Below are 25,244 nucleotides of genomic sequence, written 5' to 3' on the forward strand. Positions count from 1 at the left end.
GCAACAAGCCAACTCTCTAAACAAGATAAGCATGGTAACTCAAGAGAGTTCCAAAATCAACCTAAATAAAAGCTCTTAAAAAGATAAGCATGAAAGCTAAGAGCTAAGCATGACAGTAGCTACGAAAAGATGAAGAACACACAAAAAGAATAAGCATGAAAAGCTATGTTGTGTTCTAGAGTGGAATGGAGCGTGTGTCTCTCCCAAACAAGGTAGGATAGGTTCTCACTTGTTATGAACACCAATCAAAACTAAAACAAACTAAAAAGCAAATAGTGGGACGCTCCAAGCATAGCACATATCATATGAAGTGATAAAAATATAGCATGGAGATGGACGACCTGATGATTGTTGATAGAGAAGGGGATGCACGGGGGCATCCCCAAGCTTAGACACTTGAGTCTCCTTGAATATTTCTTGGGATGCATGGGGGCATCCCCAAGCTTGAGCGCTTGACACTCCTTTATCTTCTTTCATCATCTCTCCCATAGCATATTTGAAAACTCCCTTCATACGAAACTCATCATAAGCTGATTAGAGTAGTTAGTAACCTTAATAAAATAATTCAATACCTGCTGGAAATAAAGATTTTCATGAAAATCTACCGCTTCTCATGATTTCCAAAAGATTTTTGCAAATAAAAAGCAAGCTTAGGATTCGCAAAACAATGAAAATACAAAACATGGCAAAATCTGTGAAAAACAGAACATCAGATGATAAATAATTTATTCGGGGCACTTATGCAACTCAAATCAAAAAACTTAGAACATATGCCAGAAACAAAATTATATAGAGCATGCTATAAAAAATTAGATCAAAAAGATGATCTGGTGATGTTTGGCGATTTTTTCCGTCAAGCAGACATAATCTGTTTCTGGACAGCATGTCACAATTCTTGATCTTTCTTGCAATCGGAGACTATAACTTGGCACAAAGCTTAAAAATAAAGATACAATGATGTTGCTATAGTAGTAACACACATCAAGACCACTAAAACAGAAAGTAAAAACATATTTCCTCCCAACAAACGCTTTCTTTTTTTTTGACCGGCTACTGTAGGGAAAACCCCCCACAGTCATTTTCCTTTATTCTCATCTATGAAAGTTGTATGTACAAGAGGAGTTGTAGAATGTACAAGGGGGGAGGAGCAAAGGATTACAAACCTCAAGGAGGCAAAAAGGAAATCCATCTACGGAGATCATCCCTGAAACTAGCCTTAATTCTATGAGCTAACAGAGAAATGTCATGAATAAATCCAGATCTCCATTTCCTGAACTTTGGCTGCTCCTGGTTGAAGACCTTTGCATTTCTGGTAGTCCAGATGTTCCAACAGGTAGTGAAAACCACCTCAGCAAAGAAAGGGTTATGAAAGTCTTTTCTAGCCGCAACAGTAGCACTCCACATAGATGACCCCTGCCAAGTGATCTGCAGGTAATTCCAGACCCTGGTGCTGAATAGGCAGTTGAAGAATAAATGATCTCTGTCCTCCTTGACTCGAGCGTGGCATAGAACACAAAGGTTAGAATCAGAGACTTTCCAGTGACGCCTTTCCAGCATGTCCTGAGTGTTCAGCCTGTCCATGATAAGCATCCAGGCAAACATCTTAATCTTCATAGTACAACAGCTTCTCCAGATCCAGTTGAGTAAAGGATTAGGTATAATACTGCTATGAACATGAGCATAGTATGTCTTGGCTATGTAGACCTTAGCATCCTTGCCCCATACCCATCTGTCAGAGGCCTGATGATCAAGGTCCAGGTCCAGAAGCAAAGATTGGACCGAAATCATTTCCTGATAAGCTTGAGCAGACAGCGGGAGGTGAAACATGGAGAGCATGCTGTCATCAGAAAAAGCAGTAAAGACCTCTTGAGCTGTGCACAAAGGGTCAGCCACAAAGGAGAACAGTCTTTGGAATCTGGCCGCCAGTGGCATAATAGAGTTGCCAATCAACCAGGAGTCAGACCAAAACAGGAAGGAATCACCCTTGTTCGGCAGAACATAGGTAACTGATCTGAATTTGTCAAGCCGTTTACAAATGTCCTTCCACCAAAAATAACCACAAAGTGCAGTGCCCTGAGGTACAGTGTTATGATAGTAAGTGTTCCAAATCAGATGAACCCAAAGGATATCTGCATGATTGAGGAATTTATCAGCATGTTTGAGCAGGAGTGCTTCATTCTGAACTGCTAAGTTCATAATCCCTAGCCCCCCTCTATTTTTAGGCCTGCACACCAGAGGCCAAGCAGCGAGAGAGGGTGCATGATCATTCCCATTTCTTCTCCATAGACATTGCCTTTGAATCCTCTCCAATTGCTTCAGTATACCTGGTGGGATATCCAGACTGCATAGAAAGAAGATGGGCAGAGAAGACAGTGCTGAGTTTAAATATTACAGCCTTCCCCCTGAGCAAGAAAAGAGGAACTAGCACTGAGTCTTCTTTCCATGTTATCCACCAGAGGCATGAGATCAATGATTCTAGGTTTAGTTGTCCCAACAGGCAGTCCCAGATATGTGAAGGGTAGAGAGCCTACTTTGCAGCCAATGGAGTCTGCCAGATCCTGCAGATGCTGAGGAGAAGTGTTGACAGGTAGAAGTGCAGATTTGTGGTAATTCACCTGTAATCCACTGGACTGGGGGGGAAAGTAAGAGCATTTTCTTGAACTGCAACAACTGTGATTTATCAGCTGGTAGGATGATAAGAGTATCATCAGCATATTGCACTATAGGGTAATCCTTATCATGACAAGGTATAGGCAGCTGTATCAGGCCCTCCACCAGTAGTTGGTTAACCAGAGTTTGTAGAAAATCAGCAGCAATAGCAAAAAGCAGTGGAGACATAGGATCTCCCTGCCTGACACCTTTCTTACACATGAACTTCTTTCCAGGCACACCATTGATCAGCACTGAAGAAGATCCAGAGGTTAGTAGCTGCGTAACCCAAAGGATCCATCTGTCATTGAAGCCCTTGTGCTTAAGAATCTGGAAGATGAACTCATGTTCCCCAGAATCAAATGCCTTTTCAAAATCAAGCTTAAGAATAACTATAGTCTTCTTGGATTGATGACACTTGTGCAGGTACTCAAGAGTCCATCCCACAGAATCTTGAATGGTCCTAGATTTGATAAAACCATACTGATTCTTGTGAAGACACTTCACAATCTGCAACTGTAGCCTATTAGCAAGCATTTTTGACAGAAATTTGAGACCCATTCCAGTCAGGGATATTGGTCTGTAATCTCCCACATGTTTAGGTGATCTCTTCTTTGGAATGAGTGTAATATAGGAAGTGTTCATGTTTACAAGCTGGGCTTGTCCAGCATGGAATTCAGCAGCAAGTTGGTAAAACTCAGGGGAGATAATGTGCCAGCATTTCTTGAAAAAGATGCCATTGAAACCATCAGGCCCTGGAGCTTTGTCAATGGGCATGTCCTGCACAGTCTTGTCCATTTCAGACTTGGAAAAGGGTTCTGTGAGAATGTCTAGGCCCTCCACCTCATTCAGCAGGGATTGTAATTCAAATGCCATGTTAATTCCAAGAGAAGTTCCCATTCTATCCTTGAAAGATGCCCAAAAACATGCAGCAATTTGATCATGATCAGAGATGGTAGCACCATCATTTAACTTGAGAGATGCAATGGAATTCTTCCTATACCTCTCAGTGGCCATAGCATGAAAGAACTTAGTGTTTTCCTCACCAACCTTAACAAATCTTATAGTGGCTCTCTTCTTCCAGTATAAGCACTGAAGGTGCAGAAGATGTTCCAAATGTAGTTTGACAATTTTCCTGAAGTTAGCTTCTGGTCTGAAGAGTGACCTCAACTCTTCAAGCTCATCCAAGCATAGCACCACTTGATTACATCTGGAAATAAATGTTTTTAACTAAGACAGGGACGTCTGCCATTTCTTCAGAGCCTCCCGAAGATGCTTCATCTTATCCATAATAACAGCAGAAATGTGTGTCTTTCTTGAAGGAATGAGCCAAGATTGTTGTACACATTCCATAAAGCCCTCCATTTCAACCCAGTAATTTTCAAAGCGAAATAGGTTGCATTTAGGGATGGAAGTGTTAACAGTGACCACACAAGGCACATGATCAGATGCAGTCTTTGCGAGGGGAAGCACTTGAGTAAGAGGATATGAGGAGATCCAGTTGGTTGATGTAAAGAACCAGTCAAGATGCTCCAGAAGAGGGGTATCCTGCATATTGGACCAAGTGTAAGATCTGCCTTTAATGGGAAGTTCCAACAATCCTAGATGCCCAATAATTTCGTTGAAGATGAACATGTCATTGACATCAGCCCCAGGAAGGTTTCGGCAGTGGAGAGTGATACGCAGTTCTGCTTCTTTGAGGACCAGCAAACTAGTGATCTTCCGAGGAAATGGCATGTGCCAGAAGTTGACTTGCGATCCACACGGTCACCAGCATAGTCAGAATCAGAATACCCTACCAGATGAAGATTTGAGCCCTTGGGATACCATAATCCTAGTGTTGGTGTGTGAGCTAAGTATCGAAGAATATGTTTCACAACCTTATGGTGTGATTCCTTCAGTTTTGCTTGAAAACATGCACACATGCAAACACTACGAATTATATCTGGCCTAGATGCACATAGATACAATAAAGAGCCAATCATAGAACAATATACCTGCTGATCGAAATCTTTACCATTTTCATCAGTGCCGAGGTGGCCGTTGGTAGGCATTGGAGTCTTGGCACCTTTGCATTCATGCATGTCGAATTTCCTCAGAACATCCTTGAGGTATTTCTCCTGTGATATGAAGATTCCATTGCTTTGTTGACGAATTTGAAGACCTAAAAAGAATTTCAGCTCCCCCATCATGGACATCTAATATTCTTCACTCATCATGTAAGCAAATTCATCACTGTATCGTTTGTCAGTACAGCCAAATATGATATCATCGACATATATTTGACACACAAATAGCTCATTATCATAGGATTTAGTGAAAATAGTTGGATCGAGTGAACCAGGTTTGAAGCCTTTCTTCATGAGGAATTCCTTCAATGTATCATACCATGCCCGAGGGGCTTGCTTGAGACCATAAAGAGCCTTTTTGAGTCTGAAGACTTTGTCTGGATTCTTTGGATCCTCAAAACCTGGGGGCTGAGCAACATATACTTCTTCCTCAAGCTTACCATTGAGGAATGCACTTTTCACATCCATTTGATATAATATGATGTTATGATGATTAGCATAAGCAAGTAGTATTCGAATAGCTTCCAGTCTAGCAACAGTTGCAAAAGTTTCATCGAAATCTGTCCCTTCAACCTGGGTGTAGCCTTGGGCTACAAGTCGTGCCTTGTTCCTCACCACTTGACCGTCCTCATCTTGCTTGTTTCGGAAAATCCACTTGGTGCCGATGATGTTGTGCTTGCGAGGATCTGGTCGTTTGACGAGCTCCCATACGTCATTCAGCTTGAATTGAAGAAGTTCGTCTTGCATAGCTTGGATCCACTCCGGTTCCAGAAAATCCTCAGCAACTTTTGAGGGTTCTGTGATGGATACAAAGGAGAAATGCCCACAAAAGTTAACTAAGTGTGAAGCTTTTGAGCGAGTGAGAGGACCTGGCGCATTGATGTCGTTGAGGATTTTGTCAAGTTCTACTTCATTTGCAATCCTCGGATGAGCTGGTTGAGGATTTTGTCTGGGCTGAGGAAGTGGTGCTGGTGCAATTTCCTCAGGAGCATCTTCTTGATTTTCATCAGTGATGGGGATCGTTTCTTCATCAATTTCCTCAGTTGGGACAATGTCTTCAGTAGGCTTGAGCTTTATTGCTTCCTCAGGAGACAGCTTATCTGGATCAGAAGGCAATTGTTCTCTTTGCGAGCCATTAGTTTCATTGAACCACACATCTACAGTCTCAACAACTTTGTTGTGATAGTTGTTGAAGACTCTGTAAGTGTGCGAGTCCTTTCCATAACCGAGCATAAAACCTTCATGTGCCTTAGGTGCAAATTTTGAGCTATGGTGAGGATCTCTAATCCAACATTTTGCACCGAAGACTTTGAAATAACTTATATTGGGTTTCTTGTCAGTGAGGAGTTCATATGAGGTTTTCTTGAGGAATTTGTGAAGATATACCCTGTTGATGATATGACATGCAGTGTTGATTGCTTCAGGCCAAAAGCGACGAGGAGTCTGATATTCTTCAAGCATAGTTCTTTCCATTTCAACCAGAGTCCTGTTCTTCCTTTCGACGACACCATTCTGCTGAGGAGTATAAGGAGCAGATAATTCGTGAGTAATACCAAGTTCATCAAGATAATCATCAAGACCAATGTTTTTGAACTCGGTTCCATTATCACTCCTGATATGTTTGATCTTGATGCCAAAGTTCGTCGAGGCCTTGAAGAAAATCGTTTGAAGATTTCCTGCACTTCAGTTTTATACACTATGATATGCACCCAAGTATATCTGGAATAATCATCAACTATGACGAAGCCATATAAAGATGTTGCATTGGTTAGTGTGGCATAGTGAGTAGGTCCAAATAGAGCCATATGAAGCAATTCGAATGGACGTGTAGTGGTCATGATAGTCTTCGAGGGATGCTTGGATCTGGTCATTTTCCCAGATTCACAAGCACCGCATAGATGATCCTTGAGGAATTGGACTGATTCGATGCCGATGACATGCTTCTTCTTCGCGAGCGTGTGCAAATTCATCATACCTGCATGACCTAGTCTTCGGTGCCACAACCAACCTTCTGAGGTTTTTTCTAGTAAGCAAGTGGCTGGTTGAGGACCTGTAGAGAAATCAACAATGTACAAATCCCCTCTTCTTACACCTTCGAAGACTTTGGATCTGTCAGATTCCATAATGACTACACATCTATATCTACCAAAGATAGCAATCATATCAAGATCACAAAGCATCGAGACTGACATGAGGTTAAAACCAAGGATTCAACAAGCATCACTTTGTCCATATGCCTATCCTTGGAAATAGCCACTTTGCCAAGTCCTAATACCTTGCTTCTACCTTTGTCAGCATATGTGATTTGCTTCAGAGGTGATGGAGTTAGTGGCATATTCATCAGTAAGCTTTTATCACCAGTCATGTGATGTGTGCAGCCACTATCAAGAACCCACTCAGTATTCTTGGGTTTGTCATCCTGCAGATGAATTAGTACAGCTTACCATCTCATATGCTTCAGATTTGAAGAATATGATACTAGTTTCATCAGATCAGTAATTTCATCATAGCAGAAATGTAAGGACGTGTGAAATATTTCTATTTCATCAATCATTAGCTTGCGTCCTATCAAGCATTTCTTCAGGTCTCCAGCAAATTCTTCAGATGATGATTTTCATCTGGAGACCTGACCTGCAGAAGTGATTAGTTCGATTTCTTCACCACCCACATCTGAAGGGGTGGCAAAGCATTCATCATCCTGCGAGCACCATATGAGAAAGGTGGCATTGAGGCCAATGCACTTCTCTTAACAGTAGGGGGATTAAAGTACTCATATGGATATGTAGAGAACTGGTTAGAGGATTTATGAACATAATGATTTGAGGAGTAACGCTCATATTCATATTCCTTGTAGTTTCCCTGCATGTTAGACGCATTAGCACGGGTACGAGCATAGTTTTGACCAGTTGAGGATTTTGATCCTCTTGAAGACTTTGGTCTTCCTGAGGAATTTGATCTGGGGTTCAGATTCTTCAGTGGTGGTGTCATGAGGACATTCACCTGAAGATTTTCAAGACAACTTTTGGGAACCCAGATTTTCCTCAGGGGAGGGCCATTCCTGCAGTTAGTTCCAACATATCGAGCAAATACTTCACCAGATTGATTTTTGAACAGTTTATAGTTGGAGTCAAATGACTCATCTGAGGAATAGGATAATTCACATGAAAAGCCAGTTAGATTAGATGGATCAAAAGGAGGCCCAGTAGCAGCAACCCATGAGGTTTTGGGATACTGCTCAGGTTTCCAATAAGATCCATCAGCATTTAATTTCCTCTCAAAGGCAATTCGTTCTTTCCTCGGGTTCCTGTTCAAGATCTGCTTTTTGAGCACATCACAAAGGGTTTGATGTCCTTTGAGGCTTTTGTATATGCCTGTCACGTACAATTCCTTCAACCCTGCATTTTCATCAGTAACATTTGTGTTTTCCTCGAGTGAGGAAATAGACACAACAGGTGCAGTTGAAGAATTTGTAGCAATAGTAGCATTTGATGATTCTGGTGAGGAATTAGCAGTTTCACATTCAATGCATTTAAGACATGGAGGAATGAATTCAACTTGACCAGCGCTGATCTGTTGAGCTAGTAATGAATCATTTTCCATACGAAGATCATCATGAGACATCCTCAGCTTCTCAAGATCAAGCTTCCTTTGAAGAAATTCATAGGAAAGCTTCTCATGATCAGTGAGGAGTGTATCATAACGATCCTGAAGATTATCAAATCTAGACTGAAGACTTTTCACATCTTCAGTGAGGATTTGGGTAAGATTCATTTCATCACTCAACAGATCATCACTTTTATCTAGCAGTTTCTGAAGCTTTTCCAGAGCAGTTTGTTGTTTAGTGGCATTGATAGCAAGTTTACTGTAACTGGGTTTCTTATAATTATCAGGTTCACAGTCACTTGAATCAGAGGAGGAGGCATTATTTGGTACCTTTGAACCTTTTGCCATGAAGCAAAAGGTTGGAGCGAAGTCATCAGCATAGTCATCAGTGCGAATGGTGCTATCATTTTCTTCAAGGTTGAAGATTGACTTGCTGACGAAAGTGGTTGCCAGTGCAAGACTAGCCTGTCCGGATTCTGAGTCTTCATCAGAACCCTCTTCTTCATTACATTCCTCTGATTCTGCCTCGGAGTCCATTTCCTTGCCAATAAGTGCCCGAGCCTTTCTGAAACTAGTCTTCTTGTGCGATGAGGGCTTTGAAGATGAGGATTTTGAAGATTTCTTCTTCTTCTTTGAGTCATCAGAACTGTCATCCTTGTATTTCTTCTTCTTTGATTCCTTTCCCAACGGGGACAATCAGCAATGTAATGACCTGATTTCTTGCACTTGTGACAGGTTCGTTTCTTGTAGTCCTCAGATGAAGATTCTAATTTCCTCATGTCTCTTTTTGAAGATTTACCGAACTGGCCACGTCGTGTAAATCTCTGGAATTTACTCACGAGCATTGCAAAGTCCTGTCCAAATTCTTCAGGGTCACAAATGTTGTCATCTGTGTCTTCGTCTTCAGATGAGGGAACTGCTCTAGCCTTCAGTGCACGTGGTCTGGAATAGTTTGGTCCATATAGATCTCTCTTTTCTTCTAGTTGGAATTCATGAGTATTTAGCCTTTCTAGTATATCAGCTGGATCAAGCATCTTCTAATCTGGTCTTTCTTGAATCATCAGAACTAAAGTATCAAATGAAGAATCCAAAGATCTCAGCAGTTTCTTCACAACTTCGTGATCAGTGATGTATCAAGCTCCCAGTGCTTGCAGTTCATTTGATATGTCAGTGAGGCGATCAAAGGTGTCTTGGCAGCTTTCATTGTCATGTCTCTTGAAGCGATTGAAGAGATTGCGAAGAATATCAACACGAGAGTCACGCTGGGTTGATACTCCTTCATTTACCTTGCACAATCTCTCCCAGATCAGTGTTGCAGAGCCCAAAGCACTTACTCTTCCAAACTGGCCGGGGCTCAGATGGCCACAGATGATGTTCTTCGCTTGAGAATCGAGTTGCTTGAATTTCTTCACATCAGCAGCAGAGACACTGGCAGAGATGATGGGGACGCCATGTTCCACAATATACCAGAGATCATTATCAATTGCTTGTAGATGCATTTGCATTTTGTTCTTCCAGAAGGGAAAGTTCTTTCCTTCGTAGGTAGGACATGCTGCAGTCACCTTAAACATGCCTGCAGTCGACATAACTAAAACTCCAGGTGGTTAAACCAAAATCACACAGAACAAGGGAGTACCTTGCTCTGATACCAATTGAAAGTGCGTTATATCGACTAGAGGGGGTGAATAGGAGATTTTTAGAATTTCATCACTGAGGAAATTCCTTTTGAGGAAATTCCTCACTGATGACTAACTTACAGCGGAAACAGTAAAGGATCAGAAGTGCAAAGTTTCACAACAACAGTTTTTCAGAGTGAAGAATGTGAAAACAGATTGCACAGTGAGCAGGCACGCAGAATACAGATGTGGATTAACTGACGTGAAGAATTTGGGGTTGAGGAAATTCAGAGAAAGTCTTCAGCAAATTCTTCAAACAGTTGCAGTGAAAGTCATCAACACATAATACGAGAAAAGTAAGGAGTTGAGGAATTAGAACCCGTTTCTCAATGAAGACAATCGTTGATGACCTAGTTCCAACTGCTGTGACAGTCGTACATCTGGTTTGGAGCGGCTTGGTATTGAAACCAAAGGACACACAGTCCCGGGACACACAGTCCCTACCGTATTCTCCTTGAGCTAAGGACACACAGTCCTCGCCCAACACTCATGGTAAGTCTTCAGGGCAGACTTCCAAACCCTCACAAACTTGGTCACCCGGCGATCCACAATTGACTGCTGGAAAGCTCTAGACCTTGATGCCTAACCGTTTGGAGGATGCACAATCCTCAAAGGTAAAAGGCTTCAGTCCCACACAGGAACAACTTCTTCAGTGATGCTCAATCACTAGGTTTGGTTTGTGGTTTCGGTGTATGGTGTATTTCCTCACTGATGAATTACTCTCGAAGGCTCTGAGGAATTGGGTTGCTCTTATGACAAATGTCAGTTTCTAACGGAGCAGCCAACCATCTAATGGTTGTGGGGGGTGGCTATTTATAGCCTGGGAGCATCCTAACATGATTTGACACTAATGCCCTTAATAATATGACCGTTGGAGTGGATAAGACCAATGACTTGGCGTGGCTATCGAAACGGTCGGGACCCTCAACTGTGAGAGTCCTCATGTCACTCGTATTCCTCACTTGAGGATTTTGGTAGGATTTAGGCTTGGGTTGAGCATCATGAGGAAATTCATTCCATAGTGTAACTTCGACCCCCTTTAACAGTACGGTGTTCCTATTACTCAAATGCGAAGAAAATAAAACAGAAAGTGTTAATCTTCATGCTTCAAATTCTTCAGAGTGATTTTCTTCAGGACACATCGGACTTCTCAATATCAGTATCTTCATGAGGAATATCAATTTCATCGCAGATTCCTCGCGATTCATTTCTTCAGCTTCAGACCAATTTCTTCAACTAAAGACATACATTTTTAGGGGTCGATATTCTTCAAATATCTCAAACTCCTCAATGACTTATAGATCCTGTTTACACTCACAAACACATTAGATACTTAACCTATAAGTCTTCAAACCACCAAAATCACTAAGGGGCACTAGATGCACTTACAGTACTCAAATATTGTTGCTTCCACTGAATCGGGCATTTCTCGAGCTTTTGTATTCGAGCCCTCGAGGCCCCTGGCTTGTAACTTGAAGCTTGTATGCTTTTATTTGTGTCTAGAGTTGTGTTGTGATATCTTTCTGTAAGTCCTTGATCTTGGTCGTACGCATTGTGTGTATGATTAGCGTACGGTCAAATCAAACGCGCCACATGTGTCCATGCCTTTGACCTCTCGTTCCTTTTCTTGACAACACTGTCAGGGATAACATCATAATTTGTTGAGAGAGTTGTACGGAACCTTGACTGGTAACAGAACCACCACCAAGGATGACATTCTCGGACACCTGAAAAGATAAGCCACATAGTTTTCATCAGTATCAATGACCAACAACAAAACAAACACTCGAAAAAACAAAAGTTAGGACTCCCTCCGTTTCTAAATTTAAGACCTTTTAAAGATTTTAATATGGACTATATACAGAGTAAAGTGAATGAATGTACGCTTTAAATTACGTCTATATACATTCGTATATTGTCCATATTGAAATTTTTGAAAGGTATTATATTTAGGAACAGAGGAAGTAGTAAACCAAATAGGAAATATCTATGTGTGTGTTTGCAACTACCAGATTAATTACCATCTCAAGTCATCATAGATGTTCAGATCCTCAACAATGGTGGCATGGTTTGAAAATAATAGCTATCTCCACAGTAATCGCTTCAATCAAGGACGAAGCCCGCTCCCTGGCATTTGTCGGAGCCACGAGACTAGCTAGCCTTACGCATGTAACCTGAAACCATATTAGGGGCTGAGCAACCCCACTTCTTCACCCCTCCTCACTCGATCGCCATGAACACGCCTTCTAGCGCACACGTCCATGGCATCACCCTGTAACTTTCTCCCCTTCTATCAATGAAAAGATACGCTATCTAAGCGTATTCACCTTTTTTTTGTTATCGAACATCTATTCTATAGCATGAGATTGGGGAGATGCTACTGCAAGTCATCATAACTATTCAGATCAAATACTGTAATTAATTGTTACTGAACAAGTACGAGCCTATGACAATGCTTAGCAATGCACAATACAGAACCGAAAGCTCTCTAGATCGAACGAAGTGGCTTACCATCCGGTGGTGGCAGCAACTCGTGTCTTTCTCAGGCTCCGACGATGGCTGTCGCTCGAAGTGAGTCCACGGGCCTTTGTTGTTGCTTCCCCAGTGTCGGTAGGACGAAGCTTCACCTGCGACGGGGAGGAACAAGTCTTGATGGATGCGCTGGAATTTAACCTAGCTAGGGCGTCGTCCCATGCTCTGTTCTCTCCTCTGATCCTCTCCTCTGCGTGACTGTGTGTGCTTGAGGTGTGTGTGTTTAAGGGGTTCCCCTCACTAGGATTGAACGGAATGAAGGGGAAGGCCCAAAATATTCCAAAATATTTTATGTGGGCTGGGCTGGGGGAGGTGGAAATATGGTGTGCAAGGTCTTTGTTTTGTTTTTTTTTAAGTGAAATAATTTGGTTTTAAACTGAAAAGACCCAAAATGAACATGGCTTGCTGTTTTGCAAACTGACACCATATGAGAACATGAAAAATCAAAATTTCGATTTCGTTTTGGATTTTTTTCATTCGGTTTTCAGTTTAGGTTTGATTTTACACATCTTGACCTATGGCAGGCAAACCTAAAGGAACATTGCTGACCAGTGGCGTGATTTCATGTCTTCCTTGTAAAAACAAAAAATAAAAAATAAATTCAGACCGGGAGTCTTTCTCAAAAAGAAAATCATTTAAATTCTTATGATTTTCTTTGCACGGGTTCATCCACTGTCCCGTTCAAAACCGAAGCCTACGTGAAGAAACGAATTAATTAGGCGAAACAAAAAATCACGCGCTCCAAAGCGAGTGTCGGACAGCTCAGATCACGCAAAAACACACGCTGCCACCGCCAGATCCCGTCACCTAACTGCCCCCCATCTATTATCACATCATCATCACCGTCGTCGTCGTCGCCGCCGCCGAAGCATCGAACACCCACACAGTGCACACTGTACAGCTAATTTTCGCACGACCTATAAACAACCGGAACAAAAAAGAAGAGGGAAAAAAAGAGGAGCCAGGCCTAGCCAAGCCCTGCCCGCCCACCGAGAAAGGAACGCGGCCAATCTGGTGGCCTCGTGCTCGCAGCCAATAGCCCGCCTCCGATCCGCATCCGGCCGAGCGGCGCAGCCTCCGGGGCCAGGGCCGGTCGGGCGGGCTCCCCTGTCACCGGCGGCGACGCGCCATGGCCGGCGCCATGGTGGACCGGGCCACCAGCGACATGCTCATCGGCCCCGACTGGGCCAAGAACATGGAGATCTGCGACATCTGCAACCGCGACCCCGGGTACGGTCCCCTCCCCCTCGCCCAGCCGATCCCTGCCGTGTCGCCCGAGATAGTAGGAGTGCGTTGCCATGCGTGCTACGTACGTCGGGTGGTTGGCTGGCCTGTCCGCCCGTGGCGTCTTACGCGGGGGAGCTATGTCGTGGATGGAGTTGGCACGATCTGGGGTAGGATGGAGCGTGATTTTATGTTGTGGGGCGGCGTGATTGCTGGAAATGCTTCTAATCCCGACAAATTCTTATGAGCGGTTAGTTTTGACCGGAACGAGACAAACGGCTCGAATTTGGATCTTCCTGGAGTGCCCAAGTCAAATACGGAGATACAATTCTTGGAATTGCGATTTTGCGAGCCGTGGATCTGGTTCCATCCATTTGCGTTCTGGTTTCTGGGGATACGATGTTCGATCGTATACTGGTGTTTTTAAAAATTCTCATTCATTGTTGAATGGAGATTCGCTAGTGCATATAAATTCTGTTTGTTGGTTATGCTAAGCTCAAGGACATTCTGCAGTTGACCCAATTATCAAGAGCGTGCTAGTAGTCTACCCCTGTGGCATTGATCAGTATCGTTCGTTTTGCTGGATAGATAAATGAACCAAATGGCTATTTCACCCCGTGTAAATTTCTGTAGTGATAGCTTGCACATGACCCATACCGTGTTTGAATATTTTCCCCTCTAGTATGGACTGGATGCCTGATTTTCTCAAGGAGAAAATATATCTCTAGAGTCAGGTTTTTACAAGCTTCGATCAATCCACTCATTCAATAACCTGAGAGTTACATAAGTTATGCCTCGTTCTTGGACCTTAAGGCAAAACATAGAAAGTAAAGAAATGGAAACAAAATGGCTGCTCCTGGAGGCACTTGCTTAGAGCTGCATGAACAATGCAGGTTATTTAGACCCTCACAAGGCACATGAAAGATGAGAAGGACTATGTTGTGAAGTTCCTTACAATCCTGAAGACAACTTTACAACTTTTTAATCTTCCGGTTGCAGTTTCTATGCTTCTTTTAGAAGTAAGATTTTATTGCTTCTGGTCTCTGCACCCACATGTAGTTCATCTTTACGAAGTTCAGCTAAAAAGAGCACCACAGCTTGCAAATATCCAGGACAAAAGAAAGCAACTAAGTCATGCCAACATCGCCTAGTTGCCAACAGTTTTTATGCTATGTGGCAACAACTTTGAACTAATAATAATTGGATTAGATCATAAACAAGAGAATTATACATGATGCTAAATAAGGTCTGAAAGATGTATATTAAAATGCTGCTTGAATGCTGAATTGCTTTTTCACCAAAGTGCACACTGACACCAGTGGAGCTGCCCAACAATCCTTCACCTAGTACAGTAGTTTTTATTAAGTGGGAATGGCCAGGGTGCTCTTACACCATGTCGGGCTAGGTCACTGGCTGTCCATCGTTTTCCAGTAGTAACTGTTTACTGTAAGTTCTGCCGAAGAAGAGTCCATCAAGGTGAGCACCTAAGTTAATTCTGAAGTAACTGACTATATCTTCTAAAGATACTAAATGAAAAGTCATTGTTGCTGTTGCCTCGTAATTATCTAATCTTACCTTTAATTATTAGCTGTACTTGTACTTTCCCCGAACTTCCCAAGATTATTTATTAGTCGAATACTTTGATGCATTGTTTTATCTGCATACGTGGTGTATGCCTACTTAGCTTAGCACAATTCTGTTGACCACTTATTTTTTTACTACAGTTGACTACTTGTTACTGCTAAGATTAGCATCGGAGGCCAGTCGGAGGCTGTTTATTATGTGTTGGTTTTGAGCAACAATTAGTTTCTATTGCAATTTTTAAACATATCAATATAGTTTGCTTTCCTCGATTCTTTTTCCAACTATTGTGATTTGATATGAAATAGCTGAGCTGACTCAGAAGAAGCATCTTAAAATATAGTTACTGTTAATTTCCTTCGCTACATGATTTACTTGTTGTCAAATACTGATAGTTGTTAGTCAACTGTTTGACGTGGTAACAGGCAATCCAAAGATGTCGTGAAGGCTCTCAGAAAAAGGATTGCACACAAAAATCCAAAAGTTCAGCTTCTTGCACTAACTGTAAGTTTATTTGCAGTTTGGACTGCTCTTTAATGTGGTGTCATTTATAGTTTTATAGTCATTGAGAGAAAATCATGCTGTGTGCCTTTTTTCAATAGAATTGAGCGTAACTATCTGGTGCTTAGCTTCATTTACATTTTTTGTCTGCATTTCTGAAGTTCGTGTTTGTGTGCATCTTTCTCCTATGCTTCATGAGTAGATGTTCATTTCATTATACCCATGCTGCTTGTAACAGCAGTGAACATCATGATGTTACTGAAAATAGGTGCAACGGTTATTCCAGTCTTTAAATCAGATGATCTTATGTAGTTAACTTATATACTATTTGTTCTTATCTGGCTCAGTAAAAAAGAGTATAATCGATGAGGACATAGCTGATTTTTAATCAATTTATTCTTTTAGCTTTTATGTTTCATTAGTTTACGATTCATTATGGTTTGTGGGTGTAAGCAGGATTCAGTTACTGTCTTGATGATGAACTGATATTCTTCTACTCCAGCTGTTGGAAACTGCAATCAAGAACTGTGGGGATATATTTCACATGCATGTTGCAGAGAGGGACCTGCTGCATGAGATGGTCAAGCTAGTGAAGAAAAAGGTTTAACATTTGTCATAATTCTGAGAACTACAATGGCTTTCTTTTAGTCTGCTGAATGCTGAGTGCTGAAGTATGATGGTCTATTCATTTCATCTTGCAGTCTGATCAACGCGTCAAAGACAAGATTCTGGTTCTAATAGATACATGGCAAGAAGCTTTGGGGGGACCACGTTCAAGATATCCACAATTCTATGCAGCATACCATGAGTTAGTGGTATACTTTCAAGCCCAATTTGATTTATTAGGCTCTAACATACTCCCTTCGTCCCGTAATATAAGACGTTTTTGGAAGCTATCTTAGCTTGCAAAAACGTCTTATATTATGGGACGGAGGGAGTATCACTTAGCCAGTTGTCCTATTTTAAAATGTTACTACTAATATGATGTTGTCTCAACCTTATTGGTTTTCAGGATGAATACATGGAATGCTATTTAATTCTAAAAAGTACCTTTCCGTTTCAAATAATAATTATGCTGTTGTTCCCCCTTACAGCGTGCTGGAGCTCAATTCCCCAAGAGGTCTGAGAGACCTGCACCGCTGTTTAATGGGCAGTCTGAAGCAGTGAAAAGTATGCGTAGTCCTGATCAACGGGATGAAGCGGAATCTTCTACTGGAAATGACTTCCCTGCTCTGAGGTGTGATTTCTTTCTTTTTGTTTCTGTTTTCTGCTGTGAGGTTTGAGGTGTGCTTTCCTTCCTTTTGTTTTTACTTTCTGCTCTGAGGTTGTACTTTTCAATCGGCAGAATTTGCTTCTGGACCTACTAGGTTGACAATTACTGAAACAGACTGCAAACTCGATAATTTACTGATGAAGACTGGAAATCATGGTTATTTGCTAGAACTCATTAGAAATATCACTTAGGGCCTCTTTGATCTGCAGGATTTCTAAAATACAGTAATAGGAAAAACACAGAAAAGGAGTGCATGCCATCTTCAATACTACAGAATTAGTGTGAGCGTTTGATTGTGCCAATGAAAAACATAGGATTCTTCACATGAGGTTGGAGTGGATGATTTTTTTCCCTATGAAAGTTAGTAGTACAAATTAATCCTAAGGAAAATTTCCTATGTACTGTAATCCTACAAAGCAAGCAACCCATGTAGGAAAAATTCCTAAGGATTAGAATCCCACAAAATTCCTTTACAAGTCCTTTTAATCAAAGAAGCCCTAGACTTCAGAAAAGAGAAGAGGTGTGACTATGAGAAGTCCTGTTTGTCCTTTGGATAGAAAGAAGATACAAGGTTGAGCAATGAGTCAATTTCGTGGTGGGAGTTGACTTCCAAGGGCAATTAGGGCTCTTCTTACCGTTTATCTATGTATCATAAATTTCAGAATAGTATACTATTTTAATTGGTCCAATGTGCTCCAGCGAATGACCAAAATTGTGTGGATCCTTCAGTGGACTGTCTTACGATGCACTCTTTGAATGCCAACCAAGTGTAGAATCAGGGTTTTGCCTTTATTTTTAGTCTTGTCACTTCCCTATAACTTTTGTATATTTTGTTATTGCGTCTCACCATTGTAATGTGGTTCCCTCTCTGGTTTGTGATTTCAAATGTAAACTTGAGCATGGGATGTTGTATAAAGTTAGTTTCTGTTACTCCCTTTGTATCAGTCTAGAGATTCTACGTAATATGAGGTAAAATGACATGGAACAATAGAATCACAGTGTGCAACGATTTTCGAATCTTTTCCGTATAGCAGTCTAATTTTTTTATAACTTATTATCAACTTGTTTCAAGCACTGGCATGACATGAGTGTTCATGTAGTCCTCTGAGAAATGGTAAATTCAAGAATGAAGAGTGCTATTCTGTTTTATGTCCAGATAATCTGGTTAGCCTCTTTAATGTAACAAGACACCAGGTCTTTTCTTTTGTTGTGTCTCCAGTGGGCATCTTTGAACACAACACATATGTTAAATTTAGCTTATGTGCAGTCTTACCCCATTTTGTATTGCAACCTTATGTTAGTTTCAAGGATGGATTGAACTGAATACTGCATATATTTTCAGCATGTCAGAGATTCAAAATGCTCGCGGTATCATGGATGTACTAGCTGAGATGTTGAATGCTTTAGACCCTGGAAACAGAGAGGTACCAAATTCCATCAGAGTTTATTTCAATCTGCACAAAATGGACCTCTTATCTTTTATGAAGTTGCAGCCAACAGTTGAACGTTGTATCCTGATTTGTCATTTTATGATTTATAAATCTTCTCTTTGGGAAATATGTCCTGACCAGTTTTAGTTTCAGATATAATCTTGTTGTAATCACATGAAATTGATTGTACATTTGTACTTAAAAATAAAATATGTTTTTGTACAACTTGCTTACATTCCGTCAACATTATTCAGTATTTGTGATGTCCAATCCGAGGTGTCTAAGATACTACCAAGGCTTCAAGGCCTACTATCTTAGACATGACCTATAACCTGTTCGGTGTGTATTTGATCACATCGCTTGAAATACCATATACCTGTTATCTATGTTACCATCAAGTATACATGGCAAGATATTAAAGCATGTAAATTTCAGTACGCTTACCACTAACCCTTAGCTGTATGTCTGGCTTATCTTACGTGTTGGGCACACCCGTGTTTTCCAAATCTCAGCATCAAGATGTGAATTCATATAGATCGGTATAGATATTCATAAATATAAAATGCATTTTTAATTAGAAATTCAAACCCATGGTGTTCTTGCTGTATTCATGTCATACATAATAGTAGAAAAAGCTCTACACTTACAACCTTTTCTGAAATTGCTGACGTTTGCTGATCATGTTCTTGAAATGCTATGTACACAGGGACTAAGACAGGAAGTAATTGTGGAGCTTGTTGATCAGTGCCGCACTTACAAGCAGAGAGTGGTCCAGCTAGTTAATACTGCTTCGTGAGTGCACTTACTTTGAATCATCTAAATTTTGCATCGGTGGCAGGTATATCCAATGTTAGTGGATGTTATTTTTGAAGATATAGGTAGCTCTGTGTGACTGAGGTTTCCTTCCTTAAGCACTTTTTTGGATCGTCGGATAAGAGGACGACAGAAGATCTACTTTGTCATTCGTTTTCTATTATCACTCAAGGGCCTATGAGATACTCCCTCCATCCCAAAGTTCTTGTCTTAGGTTTGTCTAGAAATGGACGTATTTAAATACTAAAGCGTGACTAGATACATTCATATCTAGATAAATGTAAGACCAGTATTTTGGGACGGAGGGAGTAACTGTTAATGTATCTGGATACTTCAAAAACATTGTTTGTCATTAAAAGCTGACACGAGTAGCTTGTGCTGTTTTGTTTAGCTAAATAATGTAATTTAGCTCCGTATTTGTTGTGTTGAATCTACTTATTACGTGACTATGTTCTTCTTATTTACAGGGATGAGGAACTTCTATCACAAGGGCTTGCACTAAATGATGATTTGCAGCGTGTTCTAGCAAAACATGACGCAATTGCTGCAGGCATTGCTGTTCGAGTGGAGAAAAGACCAAAGTCTCTGCAGGCGCTAGTTGATACTGAGGATTCTGCGAACCAAGACTCTAAGAAAGAGCAAGCACTAGTAGATATTGATGACCCTACAAGCCAAGATTCTAAAACAGAGCCAAATCAAAGGTTTTAGGCTTCTTCTATCACATTTATATATGCTTACTTCTACATAATGTTAAGGAATGATTTCAATACGTACTTCAAAGAGTCTCTGTTGATATTCATATGTATTGAATTGCACTTTCTATACGACTCTTCTAATTAACCTCTGTTTGTGTGTGATCTGCCCTTGTACCAGCACCAGTGGGCCGTCTCCTTTTGAGCAACTAGCGCTTCCAGCACCTCCGGTATCGAATGGCTCAGCAAACGCTGCACCAAAACCTGATTCTGGCATTGATCTTCTTAGCTGGGATGATACCCCATCCACTGCAGAGAATTCACTGGCTCTTGTCCCGGTCACTGATCCATTGGCTGACTCTACTTCAAATCAAAATGCACTGGCAATTGTCGACATATATTCTCAAAACAATACTGCTAATAGCAATGCCAAATCACTTGACCCCTTTGGTTTCGATTCAAGTCCCACTCTTGGATCACAGCCATACAACACTGGAACCCAGCATCCTGTACAATCACAACAGCCTCCTCAGCAGACGGCGCTCTATTCTAATGGAAGTGCTGTAAACCCTGGAACATCTTATGACCAGGCGTCACAATATAATCACACAAATTCCGGGTGGAATGGTCAAGTTGCCAACCATGCAGCACCCCCGCCACAGCAAGTAAATTATGGTACACAATGCAAATTAGATTGTTACTTTTCCACATGTCTCTTTTATATCTGTTGGAAGTATTTCATTATCAGTTCAATTGGTTTCACTTGCATGCCTTTTGCATATCTGAACACACTACATTCCTGCAGATCCGTTTGAAGAATATGTGATAGTCTTGTGTGAATTTTGTAGATGATCAAAATGGAACCCTTCCGCCTCCGCCTTGGGAAGCTCCAGCAGTGCCGAGCAATGAAATGCCAAATGGCCAATTGGGTGGTATGCAACCTCTCCCAACTCCAGCAAGCCAATTCGGTGCTATGCAGCCACTACAACCGCAGAACAACCACATGGCAGGTCTACAACCGCAGCCAATGTATAACAACCAACCAGGAGCTATGCTACCTCAAGCAATGCAGTCCAACCAAACTGTTGGAGGGCAGATGCAGCCAGGTTATGGAAACCAGTATGGACATTTGGCACCACAACCCATGCCAATGCCAGGCATGCAGTTCACTGGTATGCAACCATCGCCGATGCCCGGAGCGCAGCCAGGCATGATGTATGCGCAACAAATGCCGGGGGCGCAGTTTGGAGGAATGCCACAACAGCAGATGTACGGTGGTGGTCGGATGGCGACGCAGTACGGTTATGTGCAGCAACAAGCAGCACAGTACTACAACCAGGGAAGGCCAACAATGTATGGGCACCCTGGTACCAACGGCCTCTCTCAGAGTATGTATGGTCTCTCCATGCAAGACAACTCCTATATGGGGGGGATGAACTCGACCTATCAGGCGACATCCTCTTCATCCTCCATGGCGCAACCCATGAGGCCGTCGAAACCCGAGGACAAGCTCTTCGGTGACCTTCTCAGCATCGCCAAGACGAAGCAGAACAGAGCTTCGTGATATGACGGAGTGAAAGTGTAAGAGGTCCAATATATATTTTGTCTATTTTTTCTTACAAATTTTCCACGTGGCTTGATCATATACACTTGTGTAGCAGCCTTCTCTTGCGTTGGATGTGTAAGCTTCAGTTTTTGACGCTGCTTCCCCACATTGATTCCATTATTAAATTCCGTGTGTACTGGTCACGCCAGAGAGGAAAACGTCAGTAAATGGTGATTTAATAAAGATTAGATTGTTGTGAGGCATTTTTTTACTGATAACTACTTGCTTTGTTTTTAAATATAAGTCTTTTTTTAAGGTTGCATTAGAAGACTACGGATGTATATAGACATATTTTAAAGTGCAAAGATTCATTCATTTTGCTTCGTATGTACTCCCTCCGTTCCTAAATATATGACCTTTAGAGATTTTACTACGGACTACATACGGATGTATATAGACATACTTATTCATTTATTTTGCTTCATATGTAGTCTGTAGTGTAATCTCTAAAAGGTGTTGTATTTAGGAACGGAGGGAGTAGTTCACTAGTGAAAACTTAAAAAAAACTTATACAGTATTTAGGAACAGAAGGAGTAATAGACATCATTCATAACAAGAGGAGTACTTAACATCTGTGCCACTATCCCTTGCACCGAGGGAGGAGATAAGTACTGCTTCCGGTCTTTTCATCATATTATTTCGCTGTATTAGCATTGAGCTGTGCCGATGGTATGTATTTACTTAGCTCTGGATCTATGGTTGTAGTAAAATGATGTATGACTTGTTGGTATTCATTCTTGTTACTGTATGTGCAAGCTATGATCAAATTCCGGTCGTTACATTTTCATTCTATGCTTTTTCATTCTACGCTTTTCATAGATTGATAAATCTTAGGTCATCTACTTAAAGAAAATCTGCTATTATCTTATAAAACTTTGTATTTAGAGGTCTAACAACGTCTACAGAAATAAAGGTATGTAATAGACATCAATGTAAAATTTGTTTTGGATGCTCCCTTAGGGTTTTTGAATTATTTAAAAATGTATAGGACAGAGAGGCGGTGCAATGGTGCTACATGGGGGCCACAAGGGCATAGGCCGCCCCCTGCCCTTGTCGTTGCCTCGTGCAGCGTTCGGTTTCCCTCAATAGTTTTTTGTTTTAGAAAAAATCATCAAAAAGATTCGTTACGTGCAAATTCCGTTTTATAAAAATTTGAAAAACAAAAAATAAGCAGAAAAGAACATCAATCTTTAATGTTGAGTGGTACCTAACATGTTTTAGAAAATAACAATCGATACTGGACACCGAGTTAATTGGTTAAACAACAACCGATACTGGACACCGAGTTAATAGATTAGTTTTCAAAAAATATTATAAAATAGCATATAAAGCATAAAATATTAATAAAATAATAGCATGAAACAATAAAAAGAATTATAGATAAGTTGCACACGTATCAGCACCCCGAGCTTATTTCCTCCTCGTCCTTGAGTAGGTAAATAATATTTGTTTTTTAATGTTGAGTGCTACCTAACATGTCCATCATGTAATATTTTGGATATAAATGTTGAGCAACGACGACTTAGTAAATATTGAAACAATAACAAAGATGAATACTAGCAAATGATCATTGCCTTTCACAATAACAACATTAAAGAATATTATCCCCAATTCATTTAATCATGTAAATAAGCAATGTCATAACTCTATCTTCCTAACGTAAAATATAAATCATGACCATCCCGATGCCTAACCAAGCACTTGTCTCGTACTTTTTCACGCACTTTAGCTTTTCAACTTCACTCAATACCAGAGCATGAGCCATGGACTTTTAGCACTTTAGATGGAATCGAATCATGGTAGAGATTGATAAAAGAAGAGAAAAATAAGAATAATACCGTATCAACTGAACGAATCGTAATGCCATGCAAATTTTGATGCACTAGAGCTATAAGTATATGAAAGCTCTCTACTGAAACTAAGTGGGTGTGCATCCAACCTACTTGCATCATGAAGAACTCGGACAATTGATGAACCCGTAAATGAAATATGCAAGCTAACTTCTATATTGATTCCCACTAGTATATGAAAGTGACTAAACATGTGGACTCTCTATATGAACAACATGGTGCTACTTTGAAGAAAAGTGTGGAAGAAGGATAGTAATGTTGACCCATCTCTCTTTTCTCTCATTTTTTGATTGACACTTTTGTGGCCTTTCTTTTTTCTCTTTTTTTTTTTACCTTTTTGTATCCTCACATATAGGGACAACACTCTAATAATGGTGACCATCACACTTCTATTTATTTACAATTCTATAAAACTAAAAAGAAATATGACTACATATGAATGCCTCTGGCAGTGTACCAGGATGTGCATGACGGGGAACGTTGTATGGGAAACAAATTTTTTTTTACGCACACGCAAGATCTATACATGGTGATGACCATCTACGAGAGGAGAGAGTGTATCTACATATCCTTGTAGATCTCTAAGTGGAAGAGTATATAACACGGTTGATGTAGCACAACATCTTCGCAATCCAAATCACAGCCCGTCCCGCAATCCCATCATGATCCATCCCGCGATCCCATCACGATCCTTCCCGATCTAGTGCCGAACGTACGTCACCTCCGCATTTAGCACAGGTACGACTCGATAACGTCTCCTCCTTCTTGATCCAGCAAGAGAGGAAGGAGAAGTAGATGGGATCTCAACCAACACGACGACATGATGGAGATGATGGTGGAGCAGTGCTAGCAGGGCTTCGCCAAGCGCTGCCGGAACCGATTTGAGGAGAAAACTGAGTTATGGGAGAGGTAGGGCTGCCACCGGGGCGTGCGAATTGGTGTGTTCAGCCCCTCCCTCTCCCCCACTATATATAGGAGGCAAGGAGGAGGGTTGGGTCGCAGCCCTAGCCCCTCCTCCAAGGAGGGGGCATGGGCCTAGGGAGGTTTCCTCCCTCCCCAAGGCACCTAGGAGGTGTCTTCCCTTTTAGGGACTCTTCCCTCCCAACCGCATGGGCCATTGGGGGTTGGCGCAACAAGGCTTGGACGCCCCCTTACAGCCCATGCACGTCCTAGGGGCTGAAGGGACCCTTACGGACTCCTCCGAAACCCTCTGGAACCTTCCGGAACCTTCCAGAAGCTTCCCGGTACAATACCGATAAAACCCAAAACTTTTCCGGTAGCCAAAATAGGACTTCTCATATATAAATCTTTACCTCTGGACCATTCCGGAGCTCCTCGTGACGTCCGGGGTCTCATCCGAGACTTCGAACAACATTCGGTCACCAACATACATATCCCAATACTACTCTAGCGTCACCGAACGTTAAGTGTGCAGACCCTGCGGGTTCGAGAACTATGGAGACATGACCGAGACACCTCTACGGTCAATAACCAATAGCGGGACCTGGATGCCCCTATTGGTTCCTACATATTCTACACAGATCTTTATCGATCAAACCACGATGTCAAGGATTCAATCAATCCCGTATACTCTTCCCTTTCTCCACCGATATGTTACTTGCCCGAGATTCGATCATCGGTATCTCTATACCTAGTTCAATCTCGTTACCGACAAGTCTCTTTACTCATTCCGTAATACAATATCCCGTGACTAACTCCTTAGTCACATTGCTTGCAAGGCTTAT

At 41.4% G+C, this 25,244-nt stretch overlaps 1 protein-coding gene across 2 annotated transcripts; it reads left to right on the plus strand.

The window, feature by feature from the left end:
- The first annotated feature begins 13,392 nt into the window (after positions 1–13,392).
- On the plus strand, positions 13,393–21,852 carry LOC123443250 (TOM1-like protein 9). Of its 2 annotated transcripts, none has more exons than XM_045119569.1 (10): positions 13,393–13,759; positions 15,760–15,838; positions 16,338–16,436; positions 16,537–16,650; positions 16,930–17,072; positions 18,451–18,532; positions 19,245–19,330; positions 19,819–20,052; positions 20,231–20,718; positions 20,892–21,852. In XM_045119569.1, the coding sequence occupies exons 1-10, from the start codon at positions 13,659–13,661 to the stop codon at positions 21,605–21,607; spliced, it is 2,142 nt and encodes a 713-aa protein (XP_044975504.1). In that variant the 5' UTR covers positions 13,393–13,658; the 3' UTR covers positions 21,608–21,852. The 2 variants fall into 2 exon arrangements, with proteins under 2 accessions (XP_044975504.1, XP_044975503.1); XM_045119568.1 differs by having other exon boundaries at positions 13,394–13,759; positions 20,225–20,718.
- Positions 21,853–25,244: the final 3,392 nt, after the last annotated feature.

This window comes from Hordeum vulgare, chromosome 3H (assembly GCF_904849725.1).
Source record: "Hordeum vulgare subsp. vulgare chromosome 3H, MorexV3_pseudomolecules_assembly, whole genome shotgun sequence".
Classification (NCBI taxonomy): domain Eukaryota; kingdom Viridiplantae; phylum Streptophyta; class Magnoliopsida; order Poales; family Poaceae; genus Hordeum; species Hordeum vulgare.